The sequence below is a fragment of the Zalophus californianus genome, chromosome X (assembly GCF_009762305.2).
Source record: "Zalophus californianus isolate mZalCal1 chromosome X, mZalCal1.pri.v2, whole genome shotgun sequence".
Lineage (NCBI taxonomy): Eukaryota > Metazoa > Chordata > Mammalia > Carnivora > Otariidae > Zalophus > Zalophus californianus.
This window is the reverse complement of record NC_045612.1, coordinates 80,539,858-80,553,571: the sequence shown is the minus strand read 5'-3', so window position 1 is coordinate 80,553,571 and position 13,714 is coordinate 80,539,858. Positions and strand designations below refer to the sequence as shown.

Sequence of the window (13,714 nt, the reverse complement as noted above, 5' to 3'; positions counted from 1 at the left end):
ATGATTCCAGGGTCCTGGGATAGAGTCCCAGGTCGGCTCAGGCTTCCTGCTCAGCAGGGATTCTGCTTCTTCCTCTGCCCCTACCCCACTCTGCCTCTCAAGCTCTCTTGCTCTCCCTTTCATTCTCAAATAAATAAATAAAAACTTTATTGAAAAACAATGTTGCAAACAATAGGATAATCAAAAATGTTAGAAGGAAAAGCTCAGAAATGACATTTCCATTGAGGATTTGAAAAGTTCTAATAGGGGTGCCTGGGTGGTGCAGTAGGTTTAGTGTTTGACTCTTGGTTTCAGCTCAGGTCTTGAACTCAGGGTCATGTGTCTGATTCCCTGCTCAGTGCAGTCTCCTTAAGTTTCTCTTTCCCTTTCCCCCATTTCTTTCTCACTCTCTCAAGTACATAAATAAATCTTAAAAAAAAAATAAAAGAAAAGGTTTAATATATTCCTGGTAGTCTAGAAGACCACACATATGAATATGCATGTGCAAATGCCCAGGATTGTGCAGATACCAACCAAAGAAGCCAAGTCCTTACCTCTGACTGACTTTGAAGCTCTGTGCAAGCAAGAAGTGAAGATTAAAGCAGAATTGTCAACTTCTGTTTGAATGTTGAAGGCATGCACAAACATGTACACAGAACTCCTGGGAGACCTATTGATTACAGACATGTAAGGAAATATTTTTGTAATAATTACCTGACTACTAAACTAATGAAACAGAGGCTTCAGTGACCACACACATGACAAAAATACAGAGTATACAGAATTAGTTTCAAAAAGTCACTCAACAAACAAGCTACAATGCTACCAGAAGTAACAAAAAAAAATAAATCCTAGGAACAGAAAATCTGATCTGCAGAATTTTTCAGATCATATTATTTAAAATGTACTGTTTTCAACAAAAAATATAAGGCATGCAAATAAATAAGGAACATATATTCCTTACACAGAAAATAATAAACTATACACACAGAAAGAAGACAACCATTTCTAAAGAACTAAAGAAAATGTCCATCAACTGATGAGTGGATAAAGAAGATGTGAGATACACACACACACACACACACACACACAATGGGATATTACTCAGCCATAAAAAAAAAATGAAATCTTGCCATTTGCAATGACATGGATGGAGACATAGATTATTATGCTAAGTGAAATAAGTTAGTCAGAGAAAGACAAATACCATAGAATTTCACTCATATGTGGAAATTCAGAAACAAAACAGATGAACACAGGGTTAGGGAGATGCAGACCAGGAAACAGACTCTTAACTATAGGGAAAAACCTGAGGGTTACTGGAGGGGAGGTGGGCAGGGGGATGGGTTAAATAGGTGATAGGGATTAAGGAGGACACTTGTGATGAGTACTGGGTTTTGTATGTAAGTGATGAATCACTGAATTCTACACCTGAAACTAATATCACACTGTATGTTAACTAACTGGAATTTAAATAAAAAATTGGAAAAAACAGCATGAGACTGGTATCTCATAAAGTAGAGAATATCAATAAAGAGGTAGAAATTTTTAAGAAGAGCCAAATAGAAATTAAGAGGTTGAAAAGTGCAGTAACCAAAATTAAAAAAAAAAATCACTAGAGGGACTCAACAGAATATTTGAGCAGGCAGAAGAAAAAATTGATAAAGTTGGTATATTGGGATTACTCATTCTGAGACACATAAAAGGAAAAAAATGTAAAAATGAACAGAAGTTCAGAGACATGTGGGACACCACTAAACATACCAAAATCAAGAGTACAGATACAAACCCATGTATTTGCGGTCAACTGATTATTAACAAGAGTGCCAAAACCATTCAGTGGGGAGGAAATAATAACTCCAGAAGCTAATGCTGGAACCAACTGACTATCCATATGAAAAAAAAAAAACATGAAGTTAGATCTCTACCTTACACCATATGTCAGAATTAACTCAAAATAGATCATAAACCAAAATGTAAGATCTAAATCTACAACACACTTAGTTCAAACAAAACAGGGGCACATCTTTATCACATTGGATTTGGTAATGGATCCAGAGATATGACCCTCAAAGCACAAACAAAAACAAAAAGGTTAATTAGACTTCATCTAAATTTTAAAAATTTGTGGAAGAAAGAACACTATCATAAAAGTGAAAACATAACCTACAGAATAGGCGAAACTGTTGCAAAATCATATAATTGTAAGAGTCTGGTATCCAGACTATACAAAGAAAACTTACAACTCAATAATAAAAAAGATAAATAACTCAATTTTAAAATGGTCAAAGATTTGAAAAGACATTTCTTCAAAGAAGATACACAGTATCCAATAAGCACATGAAAACATGCTTAATATCACTAGTCATTAGGGAGATGCAAATGTAAACCAATACGAGATGACCCCTAACACACATTAAGATGACTACTGTGGAGGGTCCTCAAAAAATTAAAAATAGAGCTACCATATGACCCAAAAATTTCACCTGTGGGTATTTGTCCAAAGAAAACAAAAACACTAACTTGAAAAGATATATGCACTCCATGTTCACTGCACAATTATTTATAATAGCCAAGATATGGAAACAACCCAAGGGTGCATCAATGGATGAATGGATAAATAAGTGGTGTAGACACACACACACACACACACACACACACACACACACACACAGAGGAATACTACTCAGCTATAAAAAAGCATTAAATCTTGCTATCTTTAACAATATTGATGGACCTAGAGAGTATAATGCTAAGTCAAATAAGTCAGACAGGAGAAAAGAGATACCATGTAATCTCACATATATGTGGAATTAAAAAACAGACAAACATAAAGCTTACCAAGCTCATAGATGCAGACAACAGATTGGTGGTTCCCAGAGGCAGGTGAAAGGTGTGGACCAAATGGATAAAGGGAGTGAAAAGATACGAACTTCCAGTTATAAAATACATAAGTGATGGGGTAGGAGGAGCTAAGATGGTGGAATAGTAGGAGGACTTTAACATTGTATTGTCCCTTGAACACAGCTAGATAAATATCAAATCATTCTGAATACCCAAGACATTGATCTGAGGACAGACTAAACTGCACAACTAGAGGGAGAGAAGAGGCCACATCGATGTAGGTAGGAGGTGCAGAGATGTAATTTGGGGAAGAAAGGGAACAAGGGTGCTGCAGAAAGGAGGGAACCCTGGTCACAGAGAGAGGTGAGAGAGGGAGAGATCGCACAACGAAAACACTTCCCTAAAGACATCAATGGGGGAAACGAGAGGGGCTGATTTTTGTGAGTTTCTACAACCAGCAGGACTCAAAGTTTTAGAGGTCGATGGTGTGGCTGGTATAAGATCCCTGAGGGCACTGCAGAGCTCCTGTAGAGAAGGCAGGCAGGTAAACTGGGGGCAGAGGGCACAATCTGAGGATTGCCTGAGACACAGCGGTAGAGAAGTTTTCCCCTTCTTGGAGCAAATCTGAGAGAAATGGCATTGCTTCTCTGAGGGACAAAGGAGACTGCAGGTGACATTTCCCTCACCTGCCCCTCAGCAAAGGCACAGAGATACCTACTGAGAGCAGCTAACCTGCACAATGGCTCTTTGCAGTGATTTACTTCAAATCCCACACCCCAGCACTTTGGTGTGACTGACCTCCTGAGACAAATCTGCATGAATCCCAGCACAGTAACAACCTCCGCCAGAGGACCAGTGTGGGTCTGGGCAATGCCAGGTACCTAAAGATTGGAGTTTTAAAACTGAGCTGGCCTGCCTGGGATAGAACACAGGTACACTGTGCTGCCAGGTGGGGAGACAGCCCAGACACAGACAGGACCAAGGCAGGGATCTGAGGGAAGTTTTGGACACATGATGGAGATTATTCACTCTTCTGGGTGTGATTCCCTGGGAAAAGCCAGTATGAACACCCTCTCCAGGGACAAGGGAGGGGGCTGGTGCCATTTCTCTCCCCAGCCCCTTGGCATAAACTAACTTACTAAGCAGCACAGCATCAACACTATCAGCCTAAAATGCTTACACCTAGCCCTGCCCCCATGACCTCTGCAGGTGCTGCTTTTCTTAGTCAAGTGTGACCAAGAACCAGATCAGTGGGCCCATCCCCCAGAAGACAAGAATCATGGAAACAAAGAGGAAAACACAACAGTCCAAAACCTTTGGGCTGCAACAAAAGTGGTCATAAGAGGAAAGCATATAGCATAATGGGCCTACCTCAAGAAGCAAGAAAACTCTAAAAAACACAACCTAAACACACAGCTAAAGAGGCTAGAAAAAGAACAAGAAATGAAGCCTAAAGCCAGCAGAAGAAGGGAAATAAAGATTAGAGCAGAAACAAATGATACAGAAAAACAAACAACAGAACAGATCAATGAAACCAGGAGCTGGTTCTTTGAAAGAATTAATAAAATTGATAAATCCCTAGCCAGACTTATCAAAAACAAAATAGAAAGGACCCAAAGAAATAAAATCATGAATGAGAGAGGAAAGATCACAACCAACACCACAGAAATAAAATTTAAGAGAATATTATGAAAAATTACATGCTGACAAATTGGGCAATCTAGAAGAAATAAATTCCTAGAAACATATAAACTACCAAAACTGAAACAGGAAGAAATAGAAAACTTGAACAGATCAATACCAGCAAGAAATTAAATCAGTAATCAAAATCTCCTGTGGGAAGAGTTAGGATAGCAGAGGAGTAGGGGGACCCTACAAGTTTGTCCTGTCCCTCAAATACAACTAGATAGTTACCAAATCTTAGTGAAAGCCAAAGAAATTAAACAGATCCGAGAAAACAAATGCTACAAGTTGACCAGTAGAAAAACGACCATGGTTTGGAAGGTAGGAGGTGCAGAGATATAGCTGAGGAAATGGCAGAGGGGAGGAAGCCTGTTTAAGGTGGCAACCACAAGGTATTATAAGCATCAGAGTGGAAAACCAGAACTTTTAGAAGTCTGCTACAGTGGGGGATGTGCCTGGCTTAAAAGTGCTCAGGTAGTGAAGCAGGGAGAAATCGCAGGTGTGACAGAGTGGTCTCAGGATACCCAGCATCACAAGAAGAATCGGTGGTGCCTGAAGTGTGGCAGAGTTCCCTGGCAAGGATTAGGGAAGGCAGCTAAGAACAGTGAGTCTAGGTGCCAGTTTTCTGCTCTGTGTCGCCATAAACTGTGAACTGCTGCATGGGCATGAGACCACTTTCCTGGGAGGGGTTCAGCAAAAGGCAGAAGTGTGGCAAGAGCCCCCTCCCCTGGGAGGAACAGTGCAGGTTTGCACCTTGGAAGTCCCTAAAATTTGGAGTTTTGAAACTAAGTCCTATGCCTGAGATAAAAACGCTCGGTCACAGACAGGGTGAACACAGAGTTCTGACGGAAACCCAGGAGACAGAGTGATTGATTGCTTTTCTCTGAGGGCTCACTGAAGAGTACAGGGCACATTTTCAATTCCTAGCTAGAGAGCCTGGCACAGCTATATTCATCTACTTCATGAGTTCTGAAAAACCTCAGGGAGCAAAACAGCACCACATAGTGGAGTTTGAAGACATGTACACCAAGCCCTGTCCCTCAGCTCGCTGGAGGCTTTTTTCCACTAGGACAAGTCCACCTTAGAATCAATGCAACCACAAAATGAAGAGGCAACACACAGAATGGGAGAAGATATTTGCAAATGACATTACAGATAAAGGGCTGGTATCCAAGATCTAAAAAGAACTTCTCAAACTCAACACTCAAAAAACAAATAATCCATTCAAAAAACGGGCAGAAGACATGAACAGACACTTCTGCAAAAAAGACATACAAATGGCTAACAGACACAAGAAAAAATGCTCCACATCACTTGCCATCAGCAAAATGAGGCTAGCAATACCTTGATCCCAAAAACAGAAAAAGACCCCACCAAAAGGGAGAATTACAGAACAATATCCCTGATGAACATGGATACCAAAATTCTCACCAAGATACTAGCTAATAGGATCCAACAGTACATTAAAAGGATTATTCATGAGGACCAAGTGGGATTTATTCCTGGGCTGCAAGGTGGTTCAATATCTGCAAATCAATCAATGTAATACACCACATTAAGGAAAGAAAGGATATGAGCCATATGATCCGCTCAATTGATGCAGAAAATGCACTTGACAAATTACAGCATCCTTTCTTGATTAAAACTCTCTGCAGTGTAGGGATCGAGGGAACATAGCTCAATATCATAAAAGCCATTGATGAAAAACCCACAGCAAATATCATCCTCAACAAAATAAATCAGAGCTTTTCCCCTAAGGTCAGGAACATAACAGGGATGTCCACTCTTACCACTATTGTTCAACATACTACTGGAAGTCCTAGCCTCAGCAATCAGGCAACAAAAAGAAATAAAAGGCATCCAAATCCGCAAAGAAGAAGTCAAATTTTCGCTTGTCGCAGAGGACATGATACTCTGTGTTGAAAACCCAAAAGGCTCCACCCCAAAACTATTAGAATTCATACAGGAATTCTGCAAAGTGGCAGGATATAAAATTAATGCACAGAAGTCAGTTGCATTTCTATACACCAACAATGAGGCAGAAGAAAGAAATGAAGGAATCGATCCCATTTATATTTGCACCAAAAACTTTACCATGCTTACAAATAAACCTAACCAAAGAGGTAAAGGATCTGTACTCTGAAAACTATAAAACACTTATGAAAGAAATAGAGGAAGAGGGGTGCCTGGGTGGCTCAGTCGTTAAGTGTCTGCCTTCGGCTCAGGTCATGATCCCAGGGTCCTGGGATTGAGTCCCACATTGGGCTCTCTGCTCAGTGGGGAGCCTGCTTCTCCTCTACCCCCCCCCTTCTCTCTCTCTCTCTCTCAGATAAATAAATAAAATCCTTTTTTAAAAAAAAGAAATGGATGAAGACACAAAGAAATGGAAAAACATTCTATGCTCATGGACTGGAAGAACAAATATTGTTAAAATCCCTATGTTTCCCAAGGCAATCTACACATTCAATGCAATCTCTATCAAAATACCATCAACATTTTCACAGTGCTTAAACAAATAATCTTAAAATTTGTATGGAACCAGAAAGACCCCAAATAGCCAAAGGAATGTTGAAAAAGAAAAAAAACCTGGAAGCACACAATTCTGGACTTCAAGCTACATTACAAACTGTAGTGATCAAGGCAGTATGGTACTGGCACAAAAACACACATAGATCAATGGAACACAATAAGAAATTCAGAAAAGGACCCTCAACTCTATGGTCAACTAGTCTGGTAAAGCATGAAAGAATATCCAATGGAAAAAAGACAGTCTCTTCAACAAATGGTGTTGGGAAAATTGGACAGCCACATGCAAAAGAATGAAACTGAACTATTTTTCTTACACCATACACAAAAATAAACTCAAAATGGATGAAAGACCTAAATGTGAGACAGGAATCCATCAAAATCCTAGAGGAGAACATAGGCAGTAACCTCTTTGACCTGGGCTGCAGCAAATTCTTGCTAAAGGCAATGGAAACAAAAGCAAAAGTGAATCATTGGAACTTTATCAAGATAAAAAGCTTTTGCACAGCAAAGGAAACATTCAACAAAACTAAAAGACTACCTACAGACTGGGAGCAGATATTTAAAAATGTCTTATCAGATAAAGGGCTAGTATCCAACATCTATAAAGAACTTATCAAACTCAACACCCCGAAAACAAATAAATGAGTCAAGAAATGGGCAGAAGACATGAACAGACATTTTTTCATTGAAGACATGGAAATGGCCAACAGACAAATGAAAAATTGTTCCACATACCTTGGCATCAGGGAAATACAAATCAAAACCACAATGAGATACCAGCTCTACACCAGTCAGAATGTCTAAAATTAACAAGTCAGGAAACAACAGATGTTGGTGAGGATGTGGAGACAGAGGAATCATTTTACACTGTGGTGTAAACTGCTATCACCACTCTGGAAAACAGTATGAAGTTTCCTCAAAAAGTTAAAAATAGAGCTACCATACAACCCAACAATTGTACTGCTAGCTATTTATCCAAAGGATACATCATAGTGATTCGAAGGTACACATGCACCCCAATGTTTATAGCAACAACGTACACAATAGCTAAAATATGGAAAGAGCCCAGATGTCCATTGACAGATGAATGGATAAAGAAGATGTGGTGTGTGTATGTATATATATATATATATATATATATATATATATATATATATATATATATGTATGTATGTATATGTATGTATATATGTGTGTGTGTGTATGTATATATACATACACACACACACAATGGAATATTACTCAGCTATCAAGAAAATGAAATCTTACCATTTGCAACGACATGGATGGAACTAGAGGGTATTATGCTAAGCAAAACAAGTCAGAGAAAGACAAATGTCATGTGATTTTTAGACATATGAGGAATTTAAGAAACAAAACAGATGAACATAGGGGAAGGGAAGGAAAAATAAAATATAGATGAATTTGGAGGAAGATACAAACCATAAGAGACTTTTAACTATAGGAAACAAACTGAAGGTTTCTGGAGGGAAGGTGGGTGGGGAAATGGGGCACATGGGTGATGGGCATTACAGAGTGCACTTGATGCAATGAACACTGGGCATTACATGCAATTGGTGAATCACTTAACTTTACCTTTGAAGCTAATAGTACACTGAATTTTAATTAATTGATTTTAAATAAAAAAACAACCTAAATTTTAAAAACCTTGAAACTAACTAACTCACTAACTAAAGTCAGTCAGTCAGTCAGTCATGGGTACATAATGTATAACTGGTCGACTATAGTTAATACTGTAGTGCCAATTTGAGCATTGCTAATGGAGTAAATCTCAAAATTTCTCATGACAAGAAAATTAATCCAGTATGTATGGTGATAATTTTTTTTAATTTTTAAAGATTTATTTATTTATTTATTTGACAGAGAGAGTGCATGCACAAGCAGGGGGAGCAGCAGGCAGAGGGAGAAGCAAGCAGAGGGAGAGGGAGAAGCAGCCTCCCCACTGAGCAAGGAGCCCGATGCAGGACTTGATCCCAGGACCCTGGGATCATGACCGGAGATGAAGGCAGATGTTTAACCGACTGAGCCACCCAGGCGCCCCAATCACACCTCAGTTCTAAAAATGACTGAGAAGAAACAGAAAAAAAAAGAAGATGCATATCAAAAAGTAATAATAACTAGTGTTGGCAAGGATGTGGTGATATTGAAACCCTTGTGCACTCTTGGTTAAAATGTCAAATGGTGCAGCCACTATGGAAAACATTTTGGTGTTTCCTCAAAAAAAATTACACATTGAAATACTATGTGATCCATTAATTCCACTTCTGGGTCATATCCATAAAACTTGGAAGCAGGACCTTTGAGAGATATTTGTATACCCATGTTCTCGGAGGCATTACTCACAATAGTCCAAACGTGGAAGCAACCCTAATGTACAATAACAGGTGAATGCATGAATAAATTGTAGTATATACATACAATGGAATATTATTCAGCTTTTCAAAGGAAGGAAATCCCGGCACATATTCACCTTTTAAAGGGAAGAAAATTCTGACACATGCTACAGCATGAATGAAACTTGAGGACATTATACTAAGCAAAATAAGTCATTCACAAAAAGACTAATATGGTATGATTCTATTTTAATGAGGTACTAGAGTAATCAAACTAATAAAGACAGAAAGTAGAATGGTGGTTGCTAGAGCCTGGGGGCAGTGGTGAATGAGGAGTTGTTGTTTAATGGTTATAGCATATCAATTTAGCAAGATGAAGACTTCTGGAGATTGTTGCATAACACCTAACACTTCTGAGCTGTACACTTCAAAATGATTAAGATGATTAAGATTTTTCAAAATAAAAATAGTAAAGTTTGTTATGTGTATGTTACCACAATAAAAATTTTATGGAATGGAGCACTGGGTGTTACACACAAACAATGAATCATATGGAACACTATATCAAAACTCATGATGTAATGACATAATAAAATTTAAAAAATATTAAGAATGAAGCACTGATATATTTTTTTTTAATTTTTTATTGTTATGTTAATCACCATATATTACATCATTAGTTTTTGGTGCAGTGTTCCATGATTCATTGTTTGTTCATAACACCCAGTGCTCCATGCAGAACGGAAGCACTGATATATTGTACAACATCATGAACCTGAAAAATATGCTTAGTGAAAGAATCCAGATGCATAAGATCATATATTGTATGATTCCATTCATATGAAATGTCCAATATAGACAAACCCATAGAGAGAAAAAATAAAAATCAATGTAAGTCCATATAATGGGATTGTGTGCAGCCATTAAAAAAATTAACAATAAGAAAGATTATATGGAAAAATCACTAAGCTATATGGTGAAGTTAAAAACACCAAAAACCTAAGTACAAAAACTGTGACTATATGATCAACTTTGTGAAATAAAAAACACATATGCAGGTACATGCATCTCACAAACATGTACCTGTGTATGTAAACAGATATACAAATTTACCTTCTGCTCCTCTCCCCCAAGCAATTATTGAAAACTAATTATAATGGTCAACTTTGGAAATTTTTACTTTTCATTTGGTATCTTTCCTGACTATTCACTTTTTCTAACCTTATATTATTTGTCTTTTACACTTATTTAAACTTTTGGATGTTTAAAGAGGTTATCTAGGCAAAGAGCTAATAGATATTTTTGCTTCCTTATTTTTATTTTATAGAATTCTTTTAAAAATCCTAGTGAAACATTACATTAAAAACCTAAATTAAAACAAAATAAATAATATGTCTAGTCTCACTCCAAATCATTCTTAGTTTCCATTTTATGAAAATCCTACAAAAAATCCATGGTTTTTGTCCTTAGATTGGTACTTAAAAACAATTAACAAAGAAGTCCTTTACATTTGTGCATGCAAGAGAAAAATTCTTGGCCTTGAGATAAAAGTTAATTTCCAAAAGAAATTAGAATTAATCAACCAACTTCCTAATTTAAAAAATTCAAAAATTTTTGGTATAATTTTTAATTCCTGTTATTTTACTAAAATAGGCAATATTTATCTTAATTTACTAAAACAGTAGCTATAAAACAACTTAATTTCAACTTTTACTCTTAAAGTCTTTAGTTTCACAGATTGAGAGACTCATCTGAAAAGACTGCAAAAATGTTACTTCATTTACTTTGGAAAATAATGAAATATTCTGTGGTATAAAAAATAGTAATAAGGTTTGACTTGTACAATTGGGTAGAAGGGATGACATTCACTGAAATAAAGAAGACTAGGAAAGGAGCAAGCTTGGAGGATTAGGGATAGACCAATGGTTCTCAATGGGGATGATTTTGCCTCCCAGGGGGACATTTGGCAGTGTCTGGAGACATTTTTGGTTTTACAGCGGGTGAGGAAGTGCTACTGCCCTATGTTGGGATACTGCTAAACATTCTACAACACACAGGGCAGGCCCCTTCCACAAAGAGGAATCTGGCCTCAAATGTCAGTAGTGCCAAGAGTGAAAAACACTAGGTTAGAGTCCTCTCTTCTGACTTTGGCTACTCTTTCTCAGGCTTTGCAGTAGACTACTCTTCTTCTGTCTCTAACTACTCAATATTCTGTCTTTAGCCTACTTCCCTTTTCTCTATATTTTCTCTTGAGGATAACATCCATCTTCATGACTTCAACTGCCAGATCTATGTTGGTGATTGCCATATGTTATGTCTAGTCCCAACTGCTTTTCTAAATCTAAAGCATTGCTTCTCTTGATTTCCCTTCACATGTTTTCATTAACCCACTGCTACAACATTTTTCTTTTTTAGTAGCATTTGGTAGAAAACCACAGGGTCATTTATTTCCTAAACATTTATTTAGTATCTAGTTTGTGTAAAGGGCAGCACTGGTACTTAGAGGAAGGTAGTGATGGTGAAGATGAGAGGCAATCATGGTTAATAAGTACTTTAAATACATGATCCCTGATTATGGCAATAGTTTTAAAAGGAAGAAATTATTATCTCCTGGAAACTATACCTCTAAGTGTTTAATTGACTACTTAAATATCACAGAGCTTATAAATAACAGAGTATTTTAAAAGTCAGTTCTATTTTGACATTAAGGATTGAACTCTCTCTATTAAAAAACACTGAGGACAGCGGTGTAAAAGTGGTCTAGTTTGTACATAGCCAAAGGGGGATAGACGTAAATGATGAAGGTCTAAGAAGTTCCAGTAGCCTTTTCTTCAAAGCCACATTACACCCTCTTCTGGTTACTTACCATATATCATAGAATATAATACACCAGATAGTAAGATGAATTATTATTTTCCATAACTCTGGAAAAGAGAACAAAAACATTGCCAATTAAAGTATGACATCCCATCAATTGAGATTGAGATTCATCAAATGAAATTTGATAGATATTGAAACATTAAAAAAAATTAGACATTTAAAAAAGTAAGCCTTTAGAGATTTCTAATTTGTTAAAATACGAATAAATAAGTGACATTACATTCTATGACATACGGTGACTATTTTCCACATTCAATTACCATGGTTAATGCTAATGTGCTATTCCTCACTTTAGTCAACTAACACGTTTGCGTATTGTTTTTTAAAAGGTCCTAGGTAGTTTCCTGGCTCTGTGTTGCTCATTGGCAACTCTATAGTAAAGCCCTTAGCTTTTGAATAATTTCTTTGTTCTCCCCCCTCCCCCACACCTGCGCACCTATTCCCCCCCCGCCCCCGCCCTCCGCGCTTTTCCACAATCTATGCAGAGTTTACCATTTAGGAGTAAACCTAAATTTCTTCTAATTTTAAAATTGCATAGATTGTGTAAGACAGAACATAGATTTAGTTACATTTGGGGGGACGGGCAGAGGAAAAACATTAAATATTAAATATACGCCTCGTCTTCTTAAGACCCTCCTCTGTAGAAACATTAAAATAGGGTGGAGTAGGGAGGGGAGGGTGGAGACGGAGAGGGGATATGCGTTTCAGGATACAGGAAATACGGTAAGCGCGAAACCCGGAGGAAGCTCTGTGCCTGGAAAGGACCCGCCGCCATCTCAGGTCTCGGCCTCGCCGGGCCCACTAGAGAGAGCTGACGCCCAGTCCTATAATCCTTATGGGGGACCAACCTTGTGCCTCCGGGAGATCCACACTCCCACCTGGAAATACCCGGGAAACCAGGCCTCCAAAAAAACGCTGCCTCCTAGCTCCACGGTGGGATTATCCAGAAGGAACCCCCAACGGAGGTAGTAACCCTCTTCCCTCCGCACCTTCTCCTGCATCACCGGGCCTGAAATCGCACCCTCCTCCTCCGGAGAAGTAGTAGAATATACTTCTCCCACCCCAAACCAGGTCAGATTCTTTTTCTCATCTTGAACATCCAGGCTCTCTGCAACTTAATTATTCAATTTCCCAGATCTCATTCCTCTTTTCTCTATTCTTTCCACGATTTCAAAATTTAAAAACAAAATAAACAAACAAAAAAGGGGGCATTAAATAGCTCTTTCACAAAATACGTTTGGGTGAAATTATGGATATTTATAGACATTAAGTAATTATTTTTAATATATTAGCTATGATAATTTTTATATTTTTTAAGAAATAGATTTAAATCTTTTGATATGCTTAAAAGTAATTCAGTGGGCCCGAAGTGGGGGTTACAAACAAAATGTTTATGAGTTGATCATAACTGGGTAATGTATACGTGGAGATTCATTATACTGTTC

The 13,714-nt window shown here is 37.8% G+C and overlaps 1 protein-coding gene and 1 long non-coding RNA gene across 6 annotated transcripts in view; one reads left to right on the top strand and one right to left on the bottom strand.

Annotated features, from left to right (window-relative positions):
- Positions 1-441: 441 nt before the first annotated feature.
- Positions 442-13,248, bottom strand: LOC113930738. The gene is made up of 3 exons (XR_003522601.1): positions 13,118-13,248; positions 12,256-12,313; positions 442-649 (listed from the first exon to the last, which is right to left on the bottom strand). It is a non-coding gene; the product is annotated as an uncharacterized LOC113930738 (long non-coding RNA).
- The window catches only part of NBDY (negative regulator of P-body association), a 278,753-nt gene continuing 278,037 nt past the window's right edge, over positions 12,999-13,714 (top strand). For all 5 annotated transcript variants that reach the window (XM_035725505.1, XM_035725506.1, XM_027608155.2 and 2 more), the window contains exon 1: positions 12,999-13,340. In XM_035725505.1, coding sequence (XP_035581398.1) covers positions 13,105-13,311 — 207 coding nt within the window. In that variant the 5' untranslated portion in view covers positions 12,999-13,104 and the 3' untranslated portion in view covers positions 13,312-13,340. The remainder of the gene's footprint in view (positions 13,341-13,714) is intronic.